This window comes from Pongo abelii, chromosome 19, assembly GCF_028885655.2.
Source record: "Pongo abelii isolate AG06213 chromosome 19, NHGRI_mPonAbe1-v2.0_pri, whole genome shotgun sequence".
NCBI lineage: Eukaryota > Metazoa > Chordata > Mammalia > Primates > Hominidae > Pongo > Pongo abelii.
The window spans coordinates 66,816,240-66,842,720 of record NC_072004.2 but is presented as its reverse complement, the minus strand read 5'-3'; the positions used below and the strand labels follow the sequence as shown (position 1 = coordinate 66,842,720).

General features: G+C 54.2%; 3 protein-coding genes and 1 long non-coding RNA gene across 10 annotated transcripts; 2 read left to right on the top strand and 2 right to left on the bottom strand.

Annotated features, from left to right (window-relative positions):
* Positions 1-1,079: 1,079 nt before the first annotated feature.
* On the bottom strand, positions 1,080-5,333 carry GNGT2 (G protein subunit gamma transducin 2). Of its 2 annotated transcripts, none has more exons than XM_009236583.4 (4): positions 5,252-5,333; positions 3,697-3,806; positions 2,184-2,289; positions 1,080-1,730 (listed from the first exon to the last, which is right to left on the bottom strand). In XM_009236583.4, the coding sequence occupies exons 3-4, from the start codon at positions 2,265-2,267 to the stop codon at positions 1,605-1,607; spliced, it is 210 nt and encodes a 69-aa protein (XP_009234858.1). In that variant the 5' UTR covers positions 2,268-2,289; positions 3,697-3,806; positions 5,252-5,333; the 3' UTR covers positions 1,080-1,604. The 2 variants fall into 2 exon arrangements, with proteins under 2 accessions (XP_009234858.1, XP_002834312.1); XM_002834266.3 differs by lacking the exon at positions 5,252-5,333 and adding an exon at positions 4,059-4,319.
* A 225-nt stretch (positions 5,334-5,558) lies between these two features.
* ABI3 (ABI family member 3) lies at positions 5,559-18,118 on the top strand. 2 transcript variants are annotated; one of them, NM_001131345.1, is given in 8 exon segments: positions 5,559-5,693; positions 11,385-11,552; positions 12,614-12,790; positions 14,427-14,512; positions 14,752-14,847; positions 15,063-15,220; positions 16,985-17,119; positions 17,445-18,118. In NM_001131345.1, coding segments are annotated over 8 exon segments (1,101 nt in total). In that variant the 5' UTR covers positions 5,559-5,576; the 3' UTR covers positions 17,609-18,118.
* A 136-nt stretch (positions 18,119-18,254) lies between these two features.
* On the bottom strand, positions 18,255-25,728 carry PHOSPHO1 (phosphoethanolamine/phosphocholine phosphatase 1). 5 transcript variants are annotated; one of them, XM_054546285.2, is made up of 4 exons: positions 25,364-25,727; positions 21,544-21,655; positions 20,555-20,676; positions 18,255-20,035 (listed from the first exon to the last, which is right to left on the bottom strand). In XM_054546285.2, exons 2-4 carry the CDS (start codon positions 21,586-21,588, stop codon positions 19,150-19,152), a joined length of 1,053 nt encoding a protein of 350 aa, XP_054402260.1. In that variant the 5' UTR covers positions 21,589-21,655; positions 25,364-25,727; the 3' UTR covers positions 18,255-19,149. The 5 variants fall into 5 exon arrangements, with proteins under 5 accessions (XP_054402260.1, XP_054402261.1, XP_002834315.1 ...); XM_054546286.2 differs by having other exon boundaries at positions 25,473-25,705; XM_002834269.4 differs by lacking the exon at positions 20,555-20,676 and having other exon boundaries at positions 18,255-19,908; positions 25,364-25,728.
* Positions 25,641-26,277, top strand: LOC129054923 (uncharacterized). The gene is made up of 2 exons (XR_008519534.2): positions 25,641-25,820; positions 25,959-26,277. It is a non-coding gene; the product is annotated as an uncharacterized LOC129054923 (long non-coding RNA).
* Positions 26,278-26,481: the final 204 nt, after the last annotated feature.

The window sequence follows — 26,481 nt, the reverse complement described above, 5'->3', positions numbered from 1 at the left end:
AAAAAATTTAAAAATTAGCCAAGCGTGGTGGCACACACCTGTAGTTCCAGCTACTTGGGAGGCTGAGGTGGGAGGATTGCTTGAGCCCAGGAGGCAGAGGGTGCAGTGAGCCATGATTGCGCCCCTGCACTCCAACCTGGGTGACAGAGCAAGACTTTGTCACCCTCTCCCCCAAAAAAGCAAATTTCCTTCTAACATTACCAAGTCATTCCCAGCAAATAAGTTTGTTTAGTTCAGCAAACAAGACCCCTCTAATCACCTCCAAGCCCTCTCTAGCAGCAGATCCTAAGGATCTAGACCTCTTGACATTCCCACTCCAACCTGATTGGTGCTCCCATTCAAACCATGGTCCTTTCTCATATCATGCCTCTTTTTATACTGGCCCACCAGAAGTGCCATCCATCCACCCACTGACAACCCTTTAGAACTCAGCTCCAGATATCATCTCCTTCTAAAGGCCTTTCCTTTCTTCCTTACCAGGACTCAACGCACCCCTTCAGCAAGATTAGGTAGCCCTCCTATGGAATTCCATCATAGCCCTCGCAGACCTCTCCGATGTTGCACTGAGCATATTGTATCATGAGTGCTGGTTTGTCTGTGGCTCTTTCAGTCCTTTCCTTGCTGGCAAGGCCCAGGAATTGGTCTGATCCATCACTACATTCCCAGTCCTTAGCAGGATCCAGCCTCCCTTCTGCTAACCAGAATCTGCTTAAATACTGTCCTAGGCTTCCTATTGCCCTTAGGATGAAGAAGAAAGTTCCTAACTGAGTTCACTGAAAGGTCCTTCAAGACTTGACCCCAATCTCCCTCTCTAGCCTCATGCTTTTCCAGCCCCCATTCTGCACCCCTCGACGGCATTTACATTGACGTTGTTCATTGCCCTGAATGTCTCTCAGCTGTGTGTTCCTACACTGCCCTTGACTCTCCCCATTGTAGCATTTATGGACTTAATTGTGAATTGTTTCATGTCTTCTCCACTAAATTCCATGAAAATAGGAGCCATGTTTGTCTTGCACACTCTTCCATCCATAGTGCCCAGCACTAACAGACTACTCGACAATATTAAAGAAATCATGAAATCATAACTTCACAAACTCTTGTTGTCATCAGGCCATCTGGGGTGATCTAAATGACTAGGAACAGGACCACAGGGTAGGACATGATATGGAGGGACAGGACCCCCCCAACCCTGGCCCCCAGCCCAAACTACTCTGGCGTGGAAATGCTTTATTCCTAGGATGAGAGTGGAGGGAAAAGACGGAGGGGTTCCCAGGTGGTATAAGTGCTTCCTAAGGACTGCCCTCTGGGGTCTCGGGGTATTGCAGGCTCCTTACACCCCACCACGCATGGGGCCAACCGCTGGGCCAGCCACACTGTCTTCAGAGTGTTCCCAGCAAGGTCAGCAGAGATCCAGCAGGTGGAGGAAATAATGGGAAAAAAAAAAGAGTTGAAGGTGGGAGTGGGGAATGGGTTCACGATGCATTTGTTCAAGGATCTTTACTCATTCTGTGATGAAGAGGTGACAGTTCACTGGCTCCCTGGGGGTCTAGGAGACTTGGGCTTGGCTGAAGAGGGACAGACACTCAGGGCGGGGCTCCGTGCCATCAGCTTATCAGACAGCCGCCTTTCTCCTTGAAGGGATTCTTGTCCTCAGGGATGCCTTTGAGAAAAGGGTCGTTTCCTGCTTGGGCTTCCACATACTCCTTGATTTCCTTTCCCGCTTTGGAAATCTGCGAGAACACAAAAAATGTTTTAGGTCCTTGTTACTTTCTCTAGATCCATGATTTGGTCAGTGCCGGAAAAACAGGCTTCTGGGCAGGGCAGAGACAGAGGCCAAAGAGAAAGACACAGAGGACAGACAGGTGTTCGGGGGTATGAGTTCCTCGATCTGACCCACAACACTGACCCTGACCTTCTTGGGCTGCTTGGCCAGAGCCAGCCCAGACACAGGGCTGGACACGCTGAGCTCTCCAAGGCCCTGAAGCTCTCTCCTGTGCTCAGGGAGGCTGGCATCTTCACAGGGTCAACCTCAGCCTTTCTCTGCATCCTACCCTATCCCAGAGGTACCTCCTGCTGCTTCTGCGGGCCTGGAACAGTCCCACCACCCTTTCCGGTCACTTCCTCCTTCCCAGGGCTCATCAGGAACAGGAAGGGAAGAGCAGGGACGGGGCGAGGAGGCTCACCGGAATTCTTGTGTTTTTCACTTCTTTCTTCAGCTGCTCCACCTCCATCTTCAACAGGTCCTTCTCGCTGAGATCCTGGGCCATCCTGCCCTAGACAGACCTGATCCTGGAAAGGATTCAGCAGCCAGGATCATAAATCTCATCAGCTCTTCCAGCTCCCTCCACACCTCGACTTCTAGCATCTTCCCTGCCATATCCCTCAGTTCAGGCCCCTCATCATTCAACAGGTATTCACTCCATCCTTGTATGCCCTGTCTCTTCAAGAGTCTGGGCTCAGGAGGGGAGGAAGCTCCCAGTCTGATGGGGGAGGCACCATTTTTGCCTTTGGATTGTCTGTCTATGGAGGAAATTTGGATTGTCTGTCTATAGAGGCATCTGTCTGTCTGTCTACAGAGGAAACAGAGAAGAAAGAAAAAGGAGTTTCTTTCAGAGAGGAAGATCTGGGAAGCAATGTTATTGTTTCATATAGTGACTCAGCGTTTTCCTCTTTCTCTCCAGGTCCAGCAAGGGAGAGTATACAATAATGGTCAAGAGAAGGGGGTCTTGGCTGGGTGCGGTGGCTCACCCCTATAATCCCAGCACTTTGGGAGGCCAAGGTGGGAGGATCGCTTGAGCCCAGGAATTCAAGATCGGCCTGGCCAACATGGTGAAACCTCGTCAGTACAAAAGATAGAAAAATTAGCCAGGGTGGTGGTGAGTGCCTATAATCCCAGCTACTCGGGGGGCTGAGATATGAGAATCACTTGAACCCGGGAGGCGAAGGTTGCAGTGAGCTGAGATCATGCCACTGCACTCCAGCCTGGGTAACAGAGCGCAACTGTTTCAAAAAATAAAAAAAGATCCCAGGCGCTGTGGCTCATGCCTGTAATCCCAGCACTTTGGGAGGCTGAGACAGGCAGATCACCTGAGGTCGAGGGTTCGAGATCAGCCTTGCCAACATGGTGAAACCCCATCTCTACTAAAAATACAAAAATTAGGCAGGCGTGATGGCGGGCACCTGTAATCCCAGCTACTCAGGAGGCTGAGGCAGGAGAATCACTTGAACCCAGAAAACGGAGGTTGCAGCGAGCCGAGATCGCACCACTGCACTCCAGCTTAGGTGACAAGAGTGAGACTCCATCTCAAAAAAAAAAAAAAAAAAAAAAAAAAAGAGAGACAAGGGGGTCTGGAGCTTACCAGACTCCAACTCTGATCCCAGCCCTGCTGCTTCCTTACTGCTTCCTTAGTGTGGTCTTAGGGAAGTCACTCAACCTCTTTGAGTATTAGTTTCCCCAGCTGCAAATGGGTATTTAAAAAACCTACCACATGCAATTATTGTGGGTACTAAGAAAATAATGTCTATAAAATATTATACTACCTGGCACATAATGAACACTTAATACACTTATTATTATCACTAATAATGCTATTGTTATTATTATCACTGCAGGGTTATCAGGAAGGCCTTCCTGGTGCCTAGCCCCAATGATACTAAGAGTAGATCCCAGCCCAGTGCAACCTCAGCCCCTCTCACCTGCCACAGAAGAGCACACTCTCCAAGTCACTTGTCCTGGACTCAGGTAAGATAGTGTTTGAGCCTCCTAGTTCTTCATCAGCTGAAAATCTTCAGATAAAGCAGATGGCCTGGAAACCAAAATCTCTGATGCCTAAGCTGATCATAGGCTCAAAGTTCTAAGCCCATCACCCGCCTGAGCCTTCAAGCCCTCACTACAGCAGAGTAGAGAGACAGACATTCTCCCCACAAAAACAAACTCGAAAACAGAAGCCACCTTTTCACCACCTTGCCCTGCGTTAGCCTCACTCTTTTGATGACCTCATTAGCTTAGAGCCTGCAGCGCTTCTATTTCCCCACCTCCACCCTGCAGCCCCACTTACCCCTCTTCGCCTGCTTTCTCCTCCTTCCCTTCCCACCTCTGAGCTTGCTCTGAGGCTGTCTTTCCTCCTGAGGCAAGTCCTAGACCGGCCCCTAATCTCCTTAACCAAGATGCCTTGTGTGCCCATTGGATCCCCACAGTTTCACCTTACGAAGTTCTCCTAGCTCACTCTTCATCCACTCATTCAATAAAAATGTACTTGCTCACCATGCTGCGCCACTTAGTACTTGGGGCGTGGCCACCTCTAATGCCTCTGTTCAAGCTTCTTTGCTGCCATGCCTCCCTCTGAGCCCTGAATGTGGGTTCCTGAGCACAGGGCCCACATCCTGGTTTTTTTCTTGCTGCCCCCCAGGACTACCCAAGGGCTATGCCATTTAACAGACATTGAGCTCCTGCTCTGGTTGACACCCATCCAATGACAAGGAACCCGCTGGAGGAGCAAAAGTTAAAGGACCAATATGGTCAATGGGAGGTCCTCTTATTCTCCTGTCTCTAGGATGACAGGCTTGGTGGAGGGAGGGGCAGAGAGGAGGCCCACCGTCCATCCTAACTTCCCTGCTCCAGGACCCAGTCCAACTCTCAGCTGGGAGCTCTAAGAATTTGAAATCAGGACAGGATCCTGGAGGTTGTCTGGTACAACTGTCCTGTTAATGCGTGAACCACAGCCCATACCTCCTAGGCAGGCTCAGTGCTCTGTCCACCGCTGCTTCTTAAAACCGCAAGTTGATCTGAAATTTGAATCTGGTGCTTCTCAAATCCAAGTCCTTCCTGTTGTCTAATCTGAGTCCCTCACATTACACTTGGTCAATTTCATCTTGTCCTGCCTTCATCAGCACAGAGTGTGTAGGGCAGACCCTCATCACACGCCACCCTTCGCAGGCTTGCTAACACCCCTCTGGGAACCTCTCTAGTCATGTCTTCCCGGTGTCCAACCCTGACCCCTCTTGCTGCCGCATCGGCTGTTTTCTATTTTTGCTGTGCTGCTGCCTCACAGTCCTCTCTGGTATGACGGATCTCCATATCCTATCCACCCTCCACTCCCCTGTCCTTTGGTGACTCATCCCTGAGCTTCCCAAGGAAGCCCCCACCCTCTGCCCTTTCCTCCCGCCTTCCATGAGTGGAAAATCCACCTCCGCCCCCCATAGCAGGCCAGCCCCCTTCCTCCCCAGTCTCCGACCCCATCCCCCCACCGACCAGTTTCCTCTCCAGGACCAGGGAGCAATCACAGCTGCCCCGACCTTGGCTTCCTCTGCTGGGTGGGATTGGGGGCTGGGCCCCCAAATGGGCCCCTGGCTTCCCCCTTCCTCTGGGCAGGGGACAGAGAGGCACAGGCTCGGGGAACAGGACTGACTTCCTCTTGTCCCGGAATGAGCATGCCTGCCCTTTGCAAGCAGGTTTGGGTCTCACGCAGAGGAAACCAAAAGCAGTAAGAGGGAGGGAAGGCAGAGCAACCAATCAAGGGCAGGGTGAGACTCAAAACGAGCGGGCTCCCTGGGGAGCCAGACAGAGGCTGGGGGTGATGGCGGAGCTACAGCAGCTGCAGGAGTTTGAGATACCCACGGGCCGGGAGGCTCTGAGGGGCAACCACAGTGCCCTGCTGCGGGTCGCCGACTACTGCGAGGACAACTATGTGCAGGTAGGTAGAGCGGGCGGAAGCCTGACACCCCAGCCCCTGGAGGGGGGACCCTGAGCCCAGTCCCAAGTGGGGCCCCGGGAGCCATCCTGACAGTGCTTGTCCTGGGCCTTGGCTGAGAAATCCTCGCACTCCAGGCTTCAGCTTCATCCCAGACCCCAATACTTAACCCTGACCCCATACTACCCAAGCGCCCGCTGTGCCCCTTCTGTCTCTCAGAGCCTCAGAGATGTCCGGGACAGACAGTGCGATTCCATCCTGTTCTCAGGTGTCACCGCAGGTTCATCCTTCTGAGTCCCCCCAGGTCAATCCAGAGACCCAAAGCCTCCGTCCTCACACAGATGCTGGCGATCATTCTATTTCCAGGCCGGCTCTGGGTGAGGCTTCAGAAGAACTTCCCAAACAGCACAGTGAACCTGAGATGGACAAGGGAAAGGGGTTCTTTCCCTGATTTTGGGAAAGGGAGAGTGGGGGTAAGGCAGAGTAGGCTGGGCTAAAGAGAGGGGATCTCATGCAGAGGCAGGGGGATGGCCCACATGACTGCTGGGAGCAGGCTACTAGCAAGAGATAGGGAGGTGGCATTGTAGAACAGGTTTTAAATTGTGTGGTTGTCCTGGGGCTGAGAACATAGATTCCTGGATTCAGGGAGGAGAGGCAAGGCAACTTAGCCATGAAGGAAATCACTTCTGTTATTTCATTAATCTGCACAACTACCTCGTGAGACATGTATTATAATTCCTATTTTACACATGTGGAAACAGTAGCTCAGGGAGGTGAGGTGACTTGTCTAAGGCCACACAGCTCCAAACAGCAGAGCCAGGCATTCCTTTTTTTTTCTGCTCTTGTTGCCCAGGCTGGAGTGCAATGGCTCGATCTCGGCTCACTACAACCTCTGCCTTCTGGGTTCAAGAAATTCTCCTGCCTCAGCCTCCTGAGTAGCTGGAATTATAGGCATGCACCACCATGCCCGACTAATTTTATATTTTTAGTAGAGACAGGGTTTTGCCATGTTGGTCAGGCTGGTCTTGAACTCCTGACACCTCAGGTGATTCACCCGCCTCGGCCTCCCAAAGTTCTGGGATTACAAGAGTGAGCCACTGTGCCCGGCCAGCCTTTTTTTTTTTTTTGACAGGGTCTCCTCTGTCACCCAGGCTGGAGTGCTGTGGCATGATCATAGCTCACATAGCTTCACTGCAGCCTTGAACTCCTAGGTTCAAGCAATCCTCCCACCTCAGCCTTCTGAGTAGCTGGGGCTACAGGTACATGCCACCATGCCTGGCTAATTTTTAAATTTTTTTTGTAAAGACAGGGTCTCGATATGTAGCCCAGGCTGGTCTTGAACTCCTGGCCTCAAGTGATCTGCCCACCTTGGCCTCCCAAAGTGCTGGGATTACAGGCATAAGCCACCACATTTGGGCTTTCCTGAATCCTGATGCCAAGCTCTTTCCTCTCCATCTTTCTGCCTCCCTACACGCTATGTGACTTTATGACAGCTTATTAGCACTCTCTGTCCCCGGTTTCCTCTGCTCCCTGAAGAGCTGCAGGCTAACCTTGTTACCCCTTGGGCAAAACTTTATTTTTCTAACCTGTACTAACCAAACTATGAGAACAGGCACAGGGACCTCGTAGTGTAGTAAGAATGTTGAAAAAAGAAATAAATGAGTAACAAGTGCTCATGGGAAATGGCAGATTAAAGAGAGTCAGTAATGACAGCAGTTAAAATGCTCTGGAGCCTTCTTTTGGGCCAGGCATGTTACCAGCATGGCCTCCCTTCATCCTCATCTGAAGTCCAGTAAGGCGAGTCCCATTCCCACTTCACAATGAGGAAGCTGAGGTTTGGAAAGGTTAAGTCACTTTCCCAGAAGTCTCCTAGCTAGTGTCAGAGCCCGAATTCAAACACAGAAATCTGATTCCAGAGCCCACTCCCTATGCCACTAACTGAAAATGCTGCTCTGGGTATCATTTCGGTCTGTGTAGATGTTGAGTGACCACCTGCAGATGAGACAGAATGAGGCTTGCAAACCAGCTCATTCTCCTAGCATGGAAAGGCGTGTTCCCTCTATGGACAAGGATCCAAGCAGTCCTTTCCATTCCTTCCTTAACTTCTGCACACCTCAAAGAGCTTCCACAGGGCTTTCATTTGCACACACAGTGTGCACACACAATTTGGGGTCGCAAAGACCTAAGTCCAATTTCAAGCTCTGCCACCTACCAACTACAGGATCTATGGCAAGTTTCTCCTCTGATTCTCATGCCTGCCTTCAGGGGTGGCTCCATGGGTTCAATATAAAAATGTATCAAAGCATTTAGCCTAGTGCCAGCCCCTTCAGAAGAGCAGGATAAATGGCAGCTCTTACCATAACCATCATTACCATTCATTGGAAGGATGGATAATAAGAATCATTTCTAGGGAGGAGAAGCTGTCCTTGCAAAAATATGTGGGGCATGAGAAGCCCTGACCCAAGTTGGAATCCTTGGACTCCTGCGTCCTTCGGGCAGAGTACTAACTACTGGAACACACAACCTGTTACCTTTCCTGGCCTTTGTGAGGATCTTTGTCTAGGCAAATGCCTAGGAAGGTTCTGGATCTCAGAACTGCTCTTACCTAAGGTGTGATTCCCCTACCCTCCATCCCCATCTGCAGCCCCTCTCTCCCCACACCACCCAGACGCTAGGAAACCCATGGGGAATTAGGGAAGGCAGACCAGGGTCACCTGCAGAGTTCTCAGCCAGGGTTGACTGAGTTTACAGACAGGGTAATTTGCATGATGAACAAGCACTCAGCCGCAGAGATGGATCTCAGACGCTTGTCCCTGCAGACCTAACTTTGGGCTAAGAGCAAAGCCAGGGGTCAGTAGGTGTTCAGGGTCCAGATGCCCAGAGCTGGGCCCAAGCAGACACTTTTCCTGTTTGGGCCAACAATTCCACATGTTAGTTTGGGGAGGAAACTGTACAGAAGAAGGCAGGCAAGCTAAGAAATCTGGGTGGAGATGAAGGAGCAGTCACTGCTCAGTTCTGGGCCTGTTTCCTCATTTAGTAAAGGTCCTGAACTAAATCAAGACCTGCTATCCTGTCTGGTGTTAATATCCTGGGTTGATTTCTTTGCCTATTCAAGATTCTTGGTGACATATGCTGAGGAGATGTAAGTTTTGTTGCATATGTTAATGAGATGTAAATGACATGCAAATGAGCATCTCTTTCCTGCTGTGGGAAAAGAAAGACAAGGAGGAGAGAGCCATCGCATGGACTTCCCAGAAGGTTCTGGCTCAGGCTCCATTAGAGGCTCCCAGGTGTCTCTCAGACCTTGCTCTGAGAGTTTGTAGGTCTGTTCTCCATTGACAGGCCCTGAGGGGCACCCGAGGGCTCAAGCAAGGGGACTCCGGTATGCAGCCTTGCCTGTTGGCCCACTGGCCCTACCCCAGATTCACCCTGGACTTGCCCCCTACCTGGCTTAGAAAGGTACAGGCTAGAGTATGGCAACTCCATGACCCGACCAGAGATGAGGAAGCTGCCTGGGGAACCAAAAGACCAGAGAAGTTTTGCCCTAGCCCCCACTGCCTGATCTGGGACCAACAAAAAAAATTTCTTGGCCGGGCGCAGTGGCTCACGCCTGTAATCCCAGCACTTTGGGAGGCCAAGGCAGGCAGATCACCTGAGGTTGGGAGTTCGAGATCAGCCTGACCAACATGGAGAAACTACATCTCTACTAAAAATACAAAAAATTACCTGGGCGTGGTGGTGCATGCCTGTAATTCCAGCTACTCGGAAGGCTGAGGCAGGAGAATCGCTTGAACCCAGGAGGCGGAGGTTGGGGTGAGCTGAGATTGTGCCATTGCACTCCAGCCTGGGCAACAAGAGTGAAACTCCGTCTCAAAAAACAAACAAAAAAGACTTCTTGCCTTCAGCCACTGCCTGCTTACTCCTCCTGCACTGACTGGCAGTGTGACCCTGGCCAGTGCCTGGCACAGTGCCTAGAATACAGTGGGAATGTGCCCAGAGAATTTTTGGGTTCCCATTCGACCTGCTAATTAACTCACGAGTGCATATTTATGAAGAATCTTTTGCGTGTTGGGTGTGATTCCATGACGGGATACAGGATGAAACAGACAAGCTCCCTGCTCTCAGGACACTTCCATTTAAGGCAACGGGGGGTAGATAATGAAAAAAATACATAGATAATGTTTGATAGTGCTAAATGCCATGAAGAAAAGAGAACAAGGTAAATATGATAAAGAGGCAGTGAAGGTGTGGGCTGGGGAAATCTTAGTGTGGTGAAGGAAGGTGTCTCTGAGAAGCTGAGGCCTGCTAATAAGGATTCTGAAAATAAGTACAGCACGTGCCAAGGCCCCGAGGCAGAAACAGTTCAGCTTGTTCAGGAACAGAAACCCAATGGCCAACGTGGCTGGAGGGGAGTGTGTGAGAGGGGGAGTGGCGAAGATGGATTAAAGGGGATGAAGGCGAAGAGAAAGGCAGGAGCCAGACCTGGAGGGGCTGTACGTAAGCCACGGTTAGAAGCTTGAATTTTATCCTCAGGGTATTGGAAAGCTATTAGAGGGAATGAATGAATAAAGTCCCTCTGTTCTGGGCCTCAGTTTCCTTACTTGAGTTCCCAAACACCAATCTGCAGACTGGAGCTAAACAAAGAGTCACATGGAAAGCTTTTTTTTGGTTTGTTTTTGAGATAGGGTCTCACTCTGTCACGCAGGCTGGAGTGCAGTGATGTGATTTTGGCTCACTGCAACCTCCGCCTCCCGGGTTCAAGTGATTCTCATGCCTCAGCCTCCTGAGTAGCTGGGATTACAGGCAGGCACCACCATGCCTGGCTAATTTTTGTATTTTTAGTAGAGACGAGGTTTTGCCATTGTAGCCAGGCTGGTCTCGAACTCCCGACCTCAAGTGATTTGCCTGCCTGGGCCTCCCAAAGTAGTGGGATTACAGGCGTAAGCCACCGTGCCTGACATGGTTTGTTGTGTTTAAAAATGTCGGCTGGGCACGGTGGCTCATGCCTGTAATCCCAGCAGTTTGGGAGGCCGAGGCGGGCAAATCACCTGAAGTCGGGAGTTTGAGACCAGCCTGACCAACGTGGAGAAACCCTGTCTCTACTAAAAAAAAAATTACAAAATAAGCCAGGCGTGGTGGTGCATGCCTGTAATCCCAACTACTTGGGAGGCTGAGGCAGGAGAATCGCTTGAACTCGGAACGCGGAGGTTGTGGTGAGCCGAGATCGCGCCACTACACTCCAGCCTGGGCAACAAGAGCGAAACTCCATCTCAGAAAAAAAAAAAAAAATAGAACATCTGCTCTAGCCAGTGTTGGCTTCCTCTTTCCTTTCTACTATTCACCCCCACTCCAACCCCTAAAAGGGCAGCCTGTTACTGAAGTCTTCAGGAGGGTGGTACCATCATCTGTACTCAGTCCTCAGCTTGACTATTTGAGAATGGGTATCTTTCCCTCCCTTTGCATCCATTCCCCAAGGCTGCAGATTCACTTTTTTAAAGTGAATTTAAAGTGATGTTGTAGCAAGTTCCTCTTGCTACAACATCATTCTGCTGGGAGCCACCTCAAACATCTAAGGGTTGCTGCTCTCTCCCAATCCAGCCCCCACTTTCCCTATATCCTCTCCCATCCCACCCCAGCCAGCCAAGGACCCAGTGGAAGATGCTGGCCCTTAGGCCAGGGCTGTGTGTATTTCAGGCCACAGACAAGCGGAAGGCGCTGGAGGAGACCATGACCTTCACTACCCAGGCACTGGCCAGCGTGGCCTACCAGGTGGGCAACCTGGCCGGGCACACTCTGCGCATGTTGGACCTGCAGGGGGCCGCCCTGCGGCAGGTGGAAGCCCGTGTAAGCACGCTGGGCCAGGTAAGGGCGTGGGGCGTGGGAAGGCATCTTGTGTCAGGCCTCAACTCTTCAGCCCGACTCAGACATTTTCTACATCAAAAGTTCCTTCCTGCTTTCCTCCATGTCCAAATGCCCAACTCTACAGCAGAAGGTTGGCACTTCCCGAGCTTTTGGGACCTCCTTATCTCTGTGGCTATGCTACAAATTCCCCGAAGGCAGAACTTTTTCTTTCTCGGAATTCTATCCTGGACATGAGAAAGTGTTATCTACCAATCACAGCGGCGCCCTATACAGGAAAGAAGCAAATGAACCCTGTTTGCATCTAAATACAAGCAGTGCCCTCATAAATATCCCAGACCCAGGGTGCTAGCTTGACAAGGTCATCTTCAGCCCTGGAAGCACTGCCACCACCATACAGTATATACCCTCCACCCCGCCACAGTGTTCTAGCGCACACACCCTCCTCCTTCCTTCCTGGATCCTTGACCGAGGAATTGCCCCATAAAGCACATGCACAGACCCAGCCACACGTTTGGCCTGGCCTGTACATCACCCACATGTTCAGTGGGTGGAGTGTGTCTTTTCCTCCCCCGCCGCAGACCAGAGTTCCCACCCTTTGGAACTGTAGGCTTTCTCCATGGAACATTCTGAGAGGAAGTCAATTCACTTATTTGTCCCCCAAAGGGGAGAGCTGATCCAGCCACCCTTCTCTGCCACCTCCATATTCTCCCGCTCTGCTCCCAAGCCAGCCGGGTGCTTGTTTCTTCCCGGCATCCCCAGGGATGTTGTTTTCTCTTTTCCTCCTGTTCCTGCTCTGCTAATAATAACCCTTACTCTCTTTCCACCAGGAAGTTGCTCCAAAGTGGCTCCATCCTTTCCTGCTACTTTTCCCAATTGCTATGTAGCCTGGTGGGGGGTGGGGGGTGGGGGGCGGGGGCGGGGGGGAGGGCCCTCTTTTTCTGGACCTGGCTGCCTCCCATGGTCCCTATCCCCAGCCCAAAGTCTTTATCTTCTTCCTCCTTAGGGGGAAGGGCGCTGGACACAGACCACCCCTCTCTGTCACCTTGAACCCTGTCATGCAGATGGTGAACATGCATATGGAGAAGGTGGCCCGAAGGGAGATCGGCACCTTAGCCACTGTCCAGCGGCTGCCCCCCGGCCAGAAGGTCATCGCCCCAGAGAACCTACCCCCTCTCACGCCCTACTGCAGGAGACCCCTCAACTTTGGCTGCCTGGACGACATCGGCCATGGGATCAAGGTAGAGAGAGGGGCCCTCCTCTTTCCCTCCAACCCACCCTCTCATGCCTTGTGGCCCCTTTCCCTCCAGACCCCCAGTTCTCCTGCACGTTTTGTCCCCACTTGCCACTCCTTTCTTTCCCTGCTCCCTGAAACCACCACTCTGAGCTCTTCTCCCTCTCCCTAGATTTTGTAATCCCTCCCTCCAAAACTGGTCTGTACCGTCCTCGGAGGATCTGCTGAGTGTGAGATCCTGAGCACCCCTCGCCCCCCCGCCCCACCCCTGTGGGCACCGGGCGTGTGGGAAGGGGAAGGGGGGGACGGGAGGATGTCAGGGTGTGCATGAGAATGGCTCCCAGCCACATGAGAACAGCAACTTCCTCTGTCTGGGGGTTTGAGGTCACTGCACTGAGCAGTCACCCCAGAGGTGCTGTTGGTGAGAAGAAGCGGGGATACAGCCACACAAAGGGGACTTAGTGAAGAGAGGGGAGCATGGCGCTGGCGTCTTCTCAGCCCATGTCCTTCTGCGAGGTCGGAGAGGGCGCGCACTCACACCCATCCCGACTTCAATTCCTGTCTCCACACCTTAACATTTCTGTATCAAAATGAGCCCCTTGATATCCTTAACTTATCAGCCCCCCCTTAAAGGGGAAACAACACTCTCTCCTTCAACAACCGGGCCTCCTCCCCACCAGTAGTTCTCTGTTGTATAACTTATATTTTTTTTTGTTTTTTGAGATGGAGTTTTGCTCTTGTTGTCCAGGTTGGAGTGCAATGTTGCGATCTTGGCTCACTGCAACCTCCGCCTCCCAGGTTCAAGTGATTCTCCTGCCTGAGTCTCCCGAGTAGCTGGGATTACAGGTGCCCGCCACCATGCCCGGCTATTTTTTTTTTTTTTTTTTTTTTTGTATTTTTAGTAGAGATGGGGTTTCTCCATGGTGGCCAGGCTGGTCTCGAACTCCTGAACTCAGGTGATCCGCTCGCCTCAGCCACCCAAAGTGCTGGGATTACAGGTGTGAGCCACCGCTCCTGGCCCAACTTATATTCTTTGTGCTTCAGCTCAAATCTCTTTTGTCTTGCCCCTGGTGAAGCCTATGAGGTAACACTGTACCCACCCCTTGGGGAAGTCCCATTGGTAACAGCAGTTCCCTCTTTCACGTGGGCGTGCTCCCTGTCATTTGTGCATCCCCTCTAAGTGGCCTGGGTCCTGCTCCTCTCTGCCCTAACTCCCCAAAGCCAATTCCACAAATCTTCGAAAATGAAAGGTGGGACACTTCTAAGTGTGATGTGTCCTCTCCTTTCCCCTCCCCCTCCTCAGCCCAATCAAAGTTAGGGACCACCAAGCCAGGACCCCAGCTTCCTGGGCTCTGAGATGGTCTGGGGGAGGGACAGGGGTGCTGGGCCCACTCAACCCGCTGTGGCTGTGCAGAGGAAGTGGCTGTCGGCTTTGGTAGAACTGAGTCCCAGAACCCAGGCAATGGCAAGGGGGTGGGGTGGGGGAAGTGTAGGAGAGGGGCCTGAGAAGTGGAAGTGGGAACTGGCCATGCAGGGCTCTCCCTCCCAGTTCCTGTCCGCCCCTCCTCCATTTCCTCTTGGGGATGAGGGTGGGGGGCGGCCCCTCACCCCAAATGTCAGCCCTACCTCCCGCTCCCTCGCAGGACCTCAGCACGCAGCTGTCAAGGACAGGCACCCTGTCTCGAAAGAGCATCAAGGCCCCTGCCACACCTGCCTCCGCCACCTTGGGGTGAGGCCTTGCCGAGACGCCAACTAGCCTAGCCCTGTCCCCCGCGACCCTGAAACTCTCCTCCCCCAGCCTTGCCACCCACCCCTGGCGCCCCTGGGTGCTCAGGCCGTCGTGCTGGATGCCTGGCGCCAAACCTCCCCCTTGGCCACCTGCCCTTCCTGCTCGCACCAAACCCCTGCTGGCCAGAAGCCTTCCTCCTTCCTCCTAATACCCACTCCCCGCCCCCCACCCCCCGCCAGGAGACCACCCCGGATTCCCGAGCCAGTGCACCTGCCAGTGGTGCCCGACGGCAGACTCTCCGCTGCCTCCTCTGCCTCTTCCCTGGCCTCAGCTGGGTGAGACCTACAAGCCCACGTGGGTGGGTGAGGGGTGGGAAGTGGCTTTTGAGAGGAGCCACATGCCAATGGTCATAGTGACTCCTGGGCTTGAAAGGACCCAGTTACTCCTGGGTCACACGTGCAGGGCTGGGTTCAGGATTGGAGGGGTGGGGCCAGTTGGGGATGCTGCATTAGGGAAGGCGTGTCCGCCAACCGGGCTCTCTGGTGTTCAGCAGCGCCGAAGGTGTCGGTGGGGCCCCCACGCTGAAGGGGCAGGCAGCACCTCCAGCCCCACCTCTCCCCAGCTCCTTGGACCCACCTCCTCCACCAGCAGCTGTCGAGGTGTTCCAGTGGCCTCCCACGCTGGAGGAGTTGTCGCCACCCCCACCGGGTAAGGAGGTCCACCCTCTTCTTCCCAACCTTGGGGTCGCTCTTCCGCCTCCTGCCACTCCCCAGCCCACCTCTCTTGGATCTGCCCCGGCCAGCCTCAGTGAACGCCTCCTCCAAGGAGCGCAGCACAGGAACGAAAGGAGGCAGAGGAAGTGAACTAACATAACTCAGCGCCTGCTGTATACCAGACCCTGTGTTCGAAGCTTCTCATCCATTTTCTCATTTAAACTTAATCCTGGCCGGGCGCGGTGGCTCACCCCTGTAATCCCAGTACTTTGGGAGGCTGAGGTGGGCGGATCACCTGAGGTCGGGAGTTCGAGACCAGCCTGACCAAAATGGAGAAACCCGGTCTCTACTAAAAATACAAAATTGGCTGGGTGTGGTGGTGCAAGCCTGTAATCCCAGCTACTCGGGAGGCTGAGGCAGGAGAATCGCTTGAACCTGGGAGGCGGAGTTTGCAGTGAGCCGAGATCATGCCATTGCACTCCAGCCTGGGCAACAAGAGCGAAACTCCTTCTCAAAATAAAATAAAATAATAATAATCATCATCATCATCATGATAATAAACTTAATCCTAAGGGCCAGGCGGGGTGGCTCACGGCCGTAATCTCAGCACTTTGGGGGGCTGTGGAGGGCAGATCACTTGAGGTCAGGAGTTCCAGACCAACCTGGCCAACATGGCTAAAAATACAAAAATTAGCCTGGTGTGGTGGCAGGTGCCTGCAATTCCAGCTACTCAGGAGGCTGAGGCACGAGGATCACTTGAACCCAGGAGGCAGAGGCTGCAGTGAGCTGAGATCACCCCACTGCACTCCAGCCTGGGTGACAGAGGGAGATTCCCTCTCAAAAAAATAAAATAAAGGCCGGGTGAGGTGGCTCACACCTGTAATCCCAGCACTTTGGGAGGCCGAGGTGGGCGGATCACAAGGTCAGGAGATCGAGACCATCCTGGCTGACACGGTGAAACCCTGTCTCTACTAAAAATACAAAAAAAATTAGCCAGGCGTGGTGGCGGGCGCCTGTAGTCCCAGCTACTTGGGAGGCTGAGGCAGGAGAATGGCATGAACCCGGGAGGTGGAGTTTGCAGTGAGCCTAGATCATGCCACTGCACTCCAGCCTGGGCAACACAGCGAGACTCCGTCTCAAAAAAATAAATAAAATAAAATAAACTTAATCCTGAGAGGGTCTTTACCACTCTCCGTTAATAGATGAAGCCACTGACGCTGAGGTTCAGTGACTTGCCCAAGAGCCACCCAGCTAATAAGAGACAGAGTCTGACTGTCCTCTACTGCTGGATCTTTCAGGGTTTACTGAGCACTTACTATGTGCTAGCAGCACTGTATGAAGACCAGAACAGGAGAGGGCTGGAGGAAGATTTCATGAGATGGGTGCATTCTTTTTTTCTTTTGAGATGGAGTCTCACTCTGTCATCCAGGCTGGATGGAGTGTGTTGGCAAGATCTCAGCTCACTGCAACCTCCACCTCCTGCGTTAAGCCATTCTCCTGCCTCAGTCTCCTGAGTAGCTGGAATTACAGGTGTGTGCCACCATGCCCGGCTAATTTTTGTATTTTTAGTAGAGATGGGCTTTCACCATGTTGGCCAGGCTGGTCTCGAACTCCTGACCTCAGGTGATCTGCCCGCCTTGACCTCCCAACGCGCCTGGCTGAGATGAGTGGATTCTGGGGCCCAGCTCTTGAGCAGTTCCCTGACACACTGAAGGAGTTTCCTGTGCCACACTTACAGCCTTTCTGCTTTTCCCCCAAGACGAAGAGCTGCCCCTGCCACTGGACCTACCTCCTCCTCCACCCCTGGATGGAGATGAATTGGGGCTGCCTCCACCCCCACCAGGATTTGGGCCTGATGAGCCCAGCTGGGTGCCTGCCTCATACTTGGAGAAAGGTACCTGACTTCTGGGACTAAGGGGCACCGGATCCCACTTCCTCTGTTGCCCTGACCCCCATTCTCCTCCCTCTGCAAAGGTGTGAATCTATCCCCCGGGCCCCCCACACAATTTTTCTGATGAACTGACAGAACTGGGGAGAGGGCAGCTGGCCTGGTATTGAATATTAACTAAGCTGGGGAGGGGTCCTGAAGGCTTGCAAGAAGCCCCCCCAAGATGGTCCCTAGAGTCTAGTACTTGAGACCCTGCATCCCCATGGCGGTGGGGGTGAGGGAGAGAGGGCAAGAGGCATATCTCACGGCACCCTCTTCTCTTGCCCTGCAGTGGTGACACTGTACCCATACACCGGCCAGAAGGACAATGAGCTCTCCTTCTCTGAGGGCACTGTCATCTGTGTCACTCGCCGCTACTCCGATGGCTGGTGCGAGGGCGTCAGCTCAGAGGGGACTGGATTCTTCCCCGGGAACTATGTGGAGCCCAGCTGCTAACAGCCCAGGGCTCTCTGGGCAGCTGATGTCTGCACTGAGTGGGTTTCATGAGCCCCGGGCCAAAACCAGCTCCAGTCACGGCTGGACGGGGTCTGCCCACCTCTTGGGCTGTGAGCTGTGTTCTGTCCCTCCTCCCATCGTGGGGGGAAGGGGTCCTGGGGAGAGAGAATTTATCCAGAGGCCTGCTGCAGATGGGGAAGGGCTGGAAACCAAGAAGTTTGTCAACAGAGGACCCCTACTCCATGCAGGGCAGAGTCTCCTGCTACAAGTCCCAACTTTGAATAAAACGGATGACGTCCTGTGACTGCCCCACGGAGATAAGGGGCCAGGAGGGATTGAAAGGCATCCCAGTTCTAAGGCTGCTGCTAATTACAGCCCCCAAACTCCAACCCACCAGCTGTCCCAGAAGCAGCATCTTCCCATTTCCTCAGTACCCACAAAGTGCAGCCCACATTGGACCCCAGACACCCCTCTGCAGCTATTGACTGCAACTTGTTCTTTTGCCCATTGCTTGCTGTGTGTGTGATGTGTTCATATGTGGCTGGGCACTTGCCCAAGAGTGGGAACAATCTTCGTGACTTAAGCGGGGCTCTCCGAGAGCACCTCACTGTCAACTCTGAGACTGTCGCGCGAGAGATCTCAGTCATTTCTTCCCCCTTCACTTCCTTTATAGTTGTAAAACACCAGAGGAAGGAGGGGCTTGGGTTTCGCTGGTTCTGCTTAAAAACATCATGGCTTTCTGTTCCATGGGGTGGGGGTGGGGGGGAATGCGTGGAGGGCCCAGCCTGCGAGGGTGACTTTGGTGAAGTCCCTGGTCTCTTGCTGCGTAGACGAGGCTGGGGTGCAAGGAGACACCGTCACTCGCTGCGAGGTTACTGGCTGTCCGGACCCGAGCCGGACGGTGCGCTACCTCGTACCACCACCAGGAGGCGATTGTTCCCTCTGGCTTTTCCTTTGGGGGTGCTAGAAGGGAGTGCGGGGGTCGGGAGGCAAGAGAGTGTAGACAGCACAGAAATAGTGTGGGGTCGCGGTGGGTGAAGCAAGATCGCAAAGGCCTGGGGCCATAGGTGGAGACCCTCTTCTGCCTCTGTGGGGAGTTCTTGCGGCCAGGAGAATTTCAGGATCCTGGGTTCCCTCCGCAGTAGACTGGAGCGGGGTGGCGGTCACGCAGCCCGAGGCAACAGTTACAGCGGCGGGAGATGTTCCTTCTCTCACCTGCCGGGCAGCCCCTTCCTCCCAGTTGGGAGGACCAGGAAATAGTGCTGCCTTCCAAGGTTTGCGCGCCACCCCGCGATGGGTCAGACTCCAGAACTCAACCGTGCAGTGGAGTGGGGGAGGCAGCCGAGGTGGGTTAACTGCATAGATAGGGACGGCTCTGAGGCCCCTTCCCCAAGCCCCCAAATACGAGATTCCAGAAATTCCCAGAGGGACATAGCAAAGCCAAAGGGAAAAGGGAGTGGTAAAGCTAACTGTCTTTCCGGAATCTCCCTTCCCCGCCCCCTCCACCGTTGGCCCGGGTACCCCCCTGCAGGCGGCCAGACTCAGCACGACTTCAGCACCTGTTGCAGGTGGAGGCGCACGTCTGCAGCCGTTTCCCAGGGCACCACGCTGGCGCGGAACGAGCTGGGCTCTGCCTTCTGGGCCTCCTGAATAAGGCGGTGCATGGGGTAGCCGCGGCGCGGGAAGGCCACGTCGCCGCCCGCCAGCAGCCCCATAGGGCAGAAGTCGTTGGCGCCGTCGCCCACGTAGAAGAGGCGCTCGAAGTGCACGCCGTCGTGGGCCCGCTCGCGCAGGTAGTCGCTGAGCACCTTGTGCTTGCACATGTTGGCAGGGCAGCGCGCGCAGCTGTGTGTGTGGAACGGCCGCAGAGCCAGCAGTCCCCGCGCATCCGGCCCCGACGGGTTGCTGAGGATGCGGCGGAACAGGCTGTGGTGGCCGGCGGCGCGCAACGCGCTCTCCACGCCAAAGGTGTTGGCATCGGAGATGAGAATCACCTCGAAGCAGGCGCCCTGTTTTGCCACAAACTGCAGCAGGTCGCCCATGCCTGGCGACAAAGGGATGGCTTCGTAGATGGCGCGCAGGTCCCGCGGCCGCACGCCCTGTTCGCCCAGGTACTTGAAGACGCGCTGCATGTACTCGTTGTAGAAGCCCTCGCGGTAGGTGGCTCGCAGGCTCTCCGGGAGCCGCTGGCCCGGCGCAGCGCGCACGATCGAATCGTCGCTGTTTTCGTCCACGATAGTCTCGTCGAAGTCGAAGGTCAGGAGGAAGCGCGGCGCGCCCTGCGCGGCCATCCCGCCGTCCTGGGAGCAGGGGGGAGAGCAGCAGGAGGAGGAGGAGGAGGGGGCAAGCGAGAGGGGGAGCGGCAGGAGCCCGCCCGGGAGAGGCTGGTTAGCGGGCCACGGCCAGAGGCGCTGGCACATCCAAGACCTGAGGAGGACCCAAGTCTGGTTAAGCTGGGAGGAGTACCCAATGCCACCACCTCTATCCCCAGCCTTCCCTGACTACTCCAGTGGCACCTCTTAGTTAACTGCAGTGGGGTTTATGCCCAGAGGGCTTCTCGGCACCTGTTTCCGCTACTCTCATCAGGGGCCAATGGGGCTTAACAAGGTCAAAAGAAGGGAACAGCAGCTTCCAAGGATCACCACTTTGGGGAGGTTTCTGGACTGGACTGTTTTGGAGACTTCCAGTGGCCCCTGTTGTTGGTGTGGATCAAGAGAGGGTGGTGGGAACTCTCCGCTCCCTCATTCCCTGAGGCAGAGTCAAGGGAAACCACCCATTCACCCAACTGGACCAGTTTCCTCATTCTCCTTTTGGGCCATGGGGGATCTATGGCTCTCTGGGAGCTGCTTCCAGCCCAATGGCACTGGACAGGGGCCTAGGGATGGGGCACAGCTTCTCCAGGGAGTTTTAGGGCCCTGTGCTGACAGCTCATCACTAATCACTTGCCAATTCCCCAGGAGGAACTTGTCAGCAGGTGGGGTTTCTGCCAGAGTCCGAAGCAAGCGGGCAGCAGGAGAAGCAGTGGGGCTTGGGGAGGTAAGAGCCTCCCGCACCAGGCCACGACACACCTGGGAGACAGGTAAGGGAGAAGAGAAGAGAGCAGCAGTGGCTGAAAAGGCAGAGGAGTGGCAGAGGCCAGGTCGTAGGGACTTGGGGGGTGTGGAGGAGAAGGCTGAGAGGAGGTCATGCTAGGGGATCTTGGAGACAGACTGCTGGACAGGAAGACAGAGTAGGGGTAGGTATAAGGGAGTTCCAGGAAGTGGAGACCTTGGGCCAGATTCATGTTGGAGGGGAGGGTGGTAGGCAGCATGGGAGAGGACAGAGGACAACAGGGGACATGTCTGGGCACAAGGAAAGGCAAGCAATGGAGGCAGCAAGAGCCCTCGGCAGCAAGTTCCCGTCACCTTTGCCTGCCAGTGTGTGAGAGGCGCAGAGGGGCAGTGAGCAGGTGACGTGCAGCTTCCAGATACCCACACACTGCTTTTCTCCTGCCCAGCTCCCACCCCAGTTAATTGAGATGGGATTGTTCCTCTTTCTGGTTTCTTCCTAAGCCCCTCTCATATTCCTGGTGTGCTTATGGCCTGGCACACCTTGTGAAACAGAAACCCAAGCTCCTCATTTCAGAGCTGGGATTTCGATTGGCTATCTGCCTCCCTAACCAAGCTGTCCCTTCCACCTCATCCCTAGAGTCACCCTCTGGTCTTATCAACATCCAGTGGGCATTTCAGTGGCCCAGGATCCTTCAAATTGCAGATATAAGGCATCAGGACCCCACACCTGGGATGGAAGCTTCTAGGAATTAATGAGGCCCCAGTAGAGGTGAGGGTAAACCTAAAATGGGCTGGATAGGGCCTCTCCCAAGGCCCTATGGAAAGGTGACGGAAAACTGGGGGCTGAGGCCTCATCCTAGGAGACTCCTGGAGGGACCCACTTACCTTAGATAGGCAGCGGAGGCCAGAAACTGGAAAACAGCCACTCATTGTCGGTGCATTACCGTGAGCACCACCTGTAGGGACTCTGTTGGGCTCCAGCCGTCGTCACACGTTCCTGACAACCGCAAAAGTTCATTTGAGGGTGCCCAGTCAGTTGCTTTTGCTTCCACCAGGAATACCCACCTGGCCCTGGTCCTTCTGCTGAACTACAGGAGGCACTCCCAGGGTCTTAGCAAAAACAACCCCTCAAATAGGCCCAGTACCTACAACTCTAGAGAGGTTTCAGATGGTATTGGAGACCCAGAGAAGTTAACTGACTTTCCCAAAAGTCACCCACTGTAAATGGCAGACAGATCTCAAACTCACATCTGAGCCTGAGTCCAGTGTTTTTTCTCTAGTATCATCATTGTCCCTTAAATGTGATTGACACATCATGGTTTACAAATCACCTTCACTCATATTCTCTCACTACTCATCAGTCATGAATTCAGCCAATGAGAAGGGCTCAGAGAGGTTAACTAACCAGCCACGCTGTTTACATGGGGCATAGACTGCTTCATGAACACTTGATTGCAGCTTTGCCTTCCTCATGCCCTCAAAAAGGAAGGAGATGACCAAAGCTTACTATACCATAGCTGGGGTCTGGGACCCCCAGCCAGGTCTCACAGATGATCTGGGAATGGCCTCCCTGTTGCCCTCAGGGGTCCGGCCGTCAGACAGGAGAGTCAGGTTGAAATCTCGGCAAGACTTTGGTGTGGCTTTGGGGACTGGGTGTAACCTCTTGGGGACTTCACCAAGACAGTGGAAAAGGACACCACCTACAGCTTCCAGTGCCTCTCTACTCTCCCACCTGTGCTCCTGGGGTTGAATGAGACCAGAGGCAGCTGGGACAAGATTTGGAAAGATAAAGAGAGCCAGGAGACAAGACCTTGAGAGAAGCAGAGGTCTGGCTGGCTGCTGCCCTCTGGTGGTGACAATGGTGACACTGTAAACCCCTCTGTCAAGGTGACACTCTCCCTTGACTATTCAGGAGGGAGAAGCAATTGCCCCAGGACAGAGACGGGGACATCCCAGGAGCAGGGCACAGGCTCTAGCACTATCCATCTTGCAGTACTCCTTCCCTCACAACAACCAGACCACACGTGTTAAATCCTTCTGCAGGGATGGAATGCGGCTCTCAGTTTTTTCCAAGAACTTCTAATCTAGGAATTAGGAGAGGTAGTCAAAGCTGAATGAAGCAGTGGGCAAAGAGAGGGTGAGGGATGGAAGAGAAGACAGGTCAAGGAGGAGGTGGGAGAGAAGGGGAGGGTTGCATGAGGGACAAGGAAATGGCATAGGTTGGAGCTGTCTCCAGTCCCTATCTGGAGGGACTTCCAACCTTCCAGATTCCCAGCTGATATCACATGTCCAACCTCAGCCAGGCAATTTATAAGAGAAAGGTCAGGGATGCCACTCCCCTTGTAAAAGCAAACATGCAGCACCTGGAGAAGCAAGGGGTAGATACAAAGATTCCAAGGGGTCACCAACAGCTACCCAGAGACCAGCTTTCATCCCATAGAGAACGGTCTCATTACTTTGCCTGCCCTTCCTTCCTTCCTTCCTTCCTTCCTTCCTCCTTCCTTCCTTCCTCCCTTCCTCCTTCCTTCCTTCCTCCCTTCCTCCTTCCTTCCTTCCTCCTTCCTTCCTTCCTTCCTCCTTCCTTCCTTCCTTCCTTTTTTCTATTCTATTGATCATTAATTATGGTCAAAGCGTCTCATTTTTTCAGCCAGGCAGGGTGGCTTAAGCCTGTAATCCCAACACTTTGGGAGGCGAGGCAGGCAGATCACTTAAATCCAGGAGTTTGAGACCAGACTGGGTGACATGGCAAAACCCTGTCTCTTTAAAAACAAAAATTAAGGCCGGGTGTGGTGGCTCATGCTTGTAATCCCAGCACTTTGGGAGGCCGAGGCAGGCGAGTCACGAGGTCAGGAGATCGAGACCATCCTGGCTAACATGATGAAACCCCGTCTCTACAGAAAATACAAAAAAAATTAGCCGGGCATGTTGGCGGGCACTTGTAGTCCCAGCTACTCGGGAGGCTGAGGCAGGAGAATGGCGTGAACCCGGGAGGCGGAGCTTGCAGTGAGCAGAGATCGCGTGGCTGCACTCCAGCCTGGGCGACAGAGTGAGACTCCGTCTCAAAAAAAAAAAAAAAGTTAGCTGGGTATGGTAGCTTGTGCCCATAGTCCCAGTTACTTGGGAGGCTGAGGCACGAGGATCACTTGAACCCAGGGGACAGGTTGCAGTGAGCTGTAATGGTACCACTGCACTCCAGCCTGGGTGACAGAGGGAGTAACCCCATCCTCAACACACACACACACAACTCCTCATTTCTCATCTTAAAATACAGTTACATTTTTCTGCTAATAATAGTATCTAGGGGATTCAGTTAAACACTTATTGTTTGGTGAGTTGCCCTTGTTTCTTTTAGTATCCAAGGCAGAAAGGCATCTTGGGTTTCTTCCCCAGAAAACTGAGAAGGCCGTGCCGTGACACCTTGTTCCCACCCCACAGGAGTCAGAGCAACCCCTCCCCCAGTTGGAATTTGGCTCCTGTGATGCTCCAAAAGGTCTGTCACCTCTGACACCTTTGTTCTGAGTCATCAAATCCTTTTGTGGTCACGAAACAGAGTCCCTCAGAGTAGGGGACAGGATCTGAGCTTCTCTCACAGGCCAGAGCAGGGAGAAGGGCTTCTGGGGGGTTGCAGGGAGTCCATATTCTAGTCCCACCTAAAAGCAGTGCCTGCCTCCTTAATTCTGCACCGGGTCACAGATCCCTGCCTGCTTCTCCCGCCTTTCACACAAATGCTCTTAGATTAAATCTGTGGGAAGGGGGTGGGAGGGAAACAGGCCCCTCTCTGATATAGGCCCTAAGTTTGAAATTCCCCTTACTGGGCAGATGGAGTTCCTAGAAAAGTTTTGGGATAGTTTTCCAAAGGAAATATGCAGAATGAGGATGGGCAGGCGAGGACTCCAGAAAGACCACAGTAACAAGCCCTCTCTGTCCAAAAACAAGTCTCCTTGTATCAATCACTAGAAATCAGATCCAACAACTAAGCTAGAATTCCCTCCCTCTCCCAGACAGTGCTCCCAAACATGACCATCTTCCTTGCTCACCACGCCTGAGCAGCAGATAGGAAAAACAGAGGCCCAGAGAGGTCAAGCTAACATCCTGGGGGTCACACAGCATCGGAACTGCGATTAGAACTCAGGAGTCTCTGGCGCCTCTTGGGAAAATTGCAGCTGGAGCTCCCCCCTTGGCCCTGGAGACTCCCGTGGGCTGGGAGCTTGCGGTCCTGACCAGCTGGCGGTGGTGGCCCTGCGCCCTGGTGCCAGTGAGGCGTCTGGGTCTAGCAGTCACCTCTGGGCACTCCCTGGCTGAAAGGACAAGCTGGGAGGGGATCCTAGGGGCAGGGGCAGAGGCAGGGGCAGCTGCCGGTAGGATTGGGGGAGAGATATTTTTAGAGGTGACTAGGAAGCCAGCACTCTGGCGCACCCCCAGCTGGCGGGCGCTGGGCTCCAATGCGGGCGGGGGGTGCGCGGCTCGGGGAGGGGTATTGTGGGTGGCAGGGAGCAAGGGGACACCAATTCCTTGGCTTTGCCAGAGTCGGGGACGGAGGGATACCCCAGCACTATGTTCCTGGGTAGGAGAGAGAAGGGGACTCACTCCTGAGCTCCAGAACTCCCCCAGTGCCACGCGCGTGAAGGAGCGCCTTCAAACTCCACAGCCCCCACCCCGCGCCGGGACCCCAGCCCTCCCCTATCTCCCGGAGCCCAGGACTCACGTGGGGGCGGCGGCGGCAGAGGTCTGTCCCGGCTGAGTTTGGAGTGTAAGAAGTGGGAAAGGGGGCTAGCTGAGGTATTGGGGCGCAGGATGGAGCAAGGGGTGCTTACGGGAATTGGAGGGGACGCGGTGTCTTATCCACCCCCGGATTTCTGGGCTCTGGCTCACGAGTCCCTCCAGTCCCGAGGGACTGAGGATGATGTGCGTCTGAGCCGTCCCCTCCACTTGCCCCCCATCCCCCCCGGGCAGCCGCCGCGTCCCCTTTAAATGCCCGGGAGCCGGAGCCGGAGCCGGAGCCGCAGCCGGCGCTGCGGCTGCTGCAGCAGCGGAGCCCACCGCAGTCCCTACACGTCACAAGCGACTGTCCAATCACAGCGGCGCCGGCGCACATCAAAGGGGCGGGCCGCCCGAGGCCACGCCTCCCTCCTGCCCCGGAGGCTCCCGGAGCTCCAGCCAAGGTGGGATTAGGCTCTCGGGGAAAGGGTAGCAGGGTGGGGATGGAACGCTGCCCTTCCGAGGAGCGTGGGTGGGGGCACCCTCACTAGAGCGGCTGTGGACATACGCTAAATCCCTGCCTACACACCCAAAATTGCTAGGGCTGTGGACTTTCTCATCCGCCGCCTCCAGAGCTCCGGTTCCTGAGATTTGCAGAAGTGCACCTCCACCTCCTGCCCATTCCGCTCTCGCGTCCTAAACCCAGTGGGAGGCACGGGATGACCCAGCAGAGTCGCAGCGTCCCGACCCGGCCCTCGGGACCCTTTCCCCAGATTATAGGTTACTGAGGATTGCGGGGGATGGCGGGAGGAGTGACTCCGCACCCCCACCCCCGCCCGTAAAGTTGGTGGAGCGGGTGGTGACAGACAGTTTGCCCCTTTTGTAGATAGCCCTATAAATAAAAAACGCACTTTCTCCCTGCTTCTTAATAGTCTGTTTCTCCCCCACCCTAATCTCTTCCTTTTGGCCCTCAAAGCCTGCTAGTGAAGAGAAGGAGAGAAGATTGTGTTTCAAGAGGAAAGACGTGAAACTAGTATTTACTGAGAACATACTATGAACCGGGCATTCGGGCTAGGTCGCTGCATTTATGGCTGAATGTTCACAACACTCAAGAAATTATTTGCC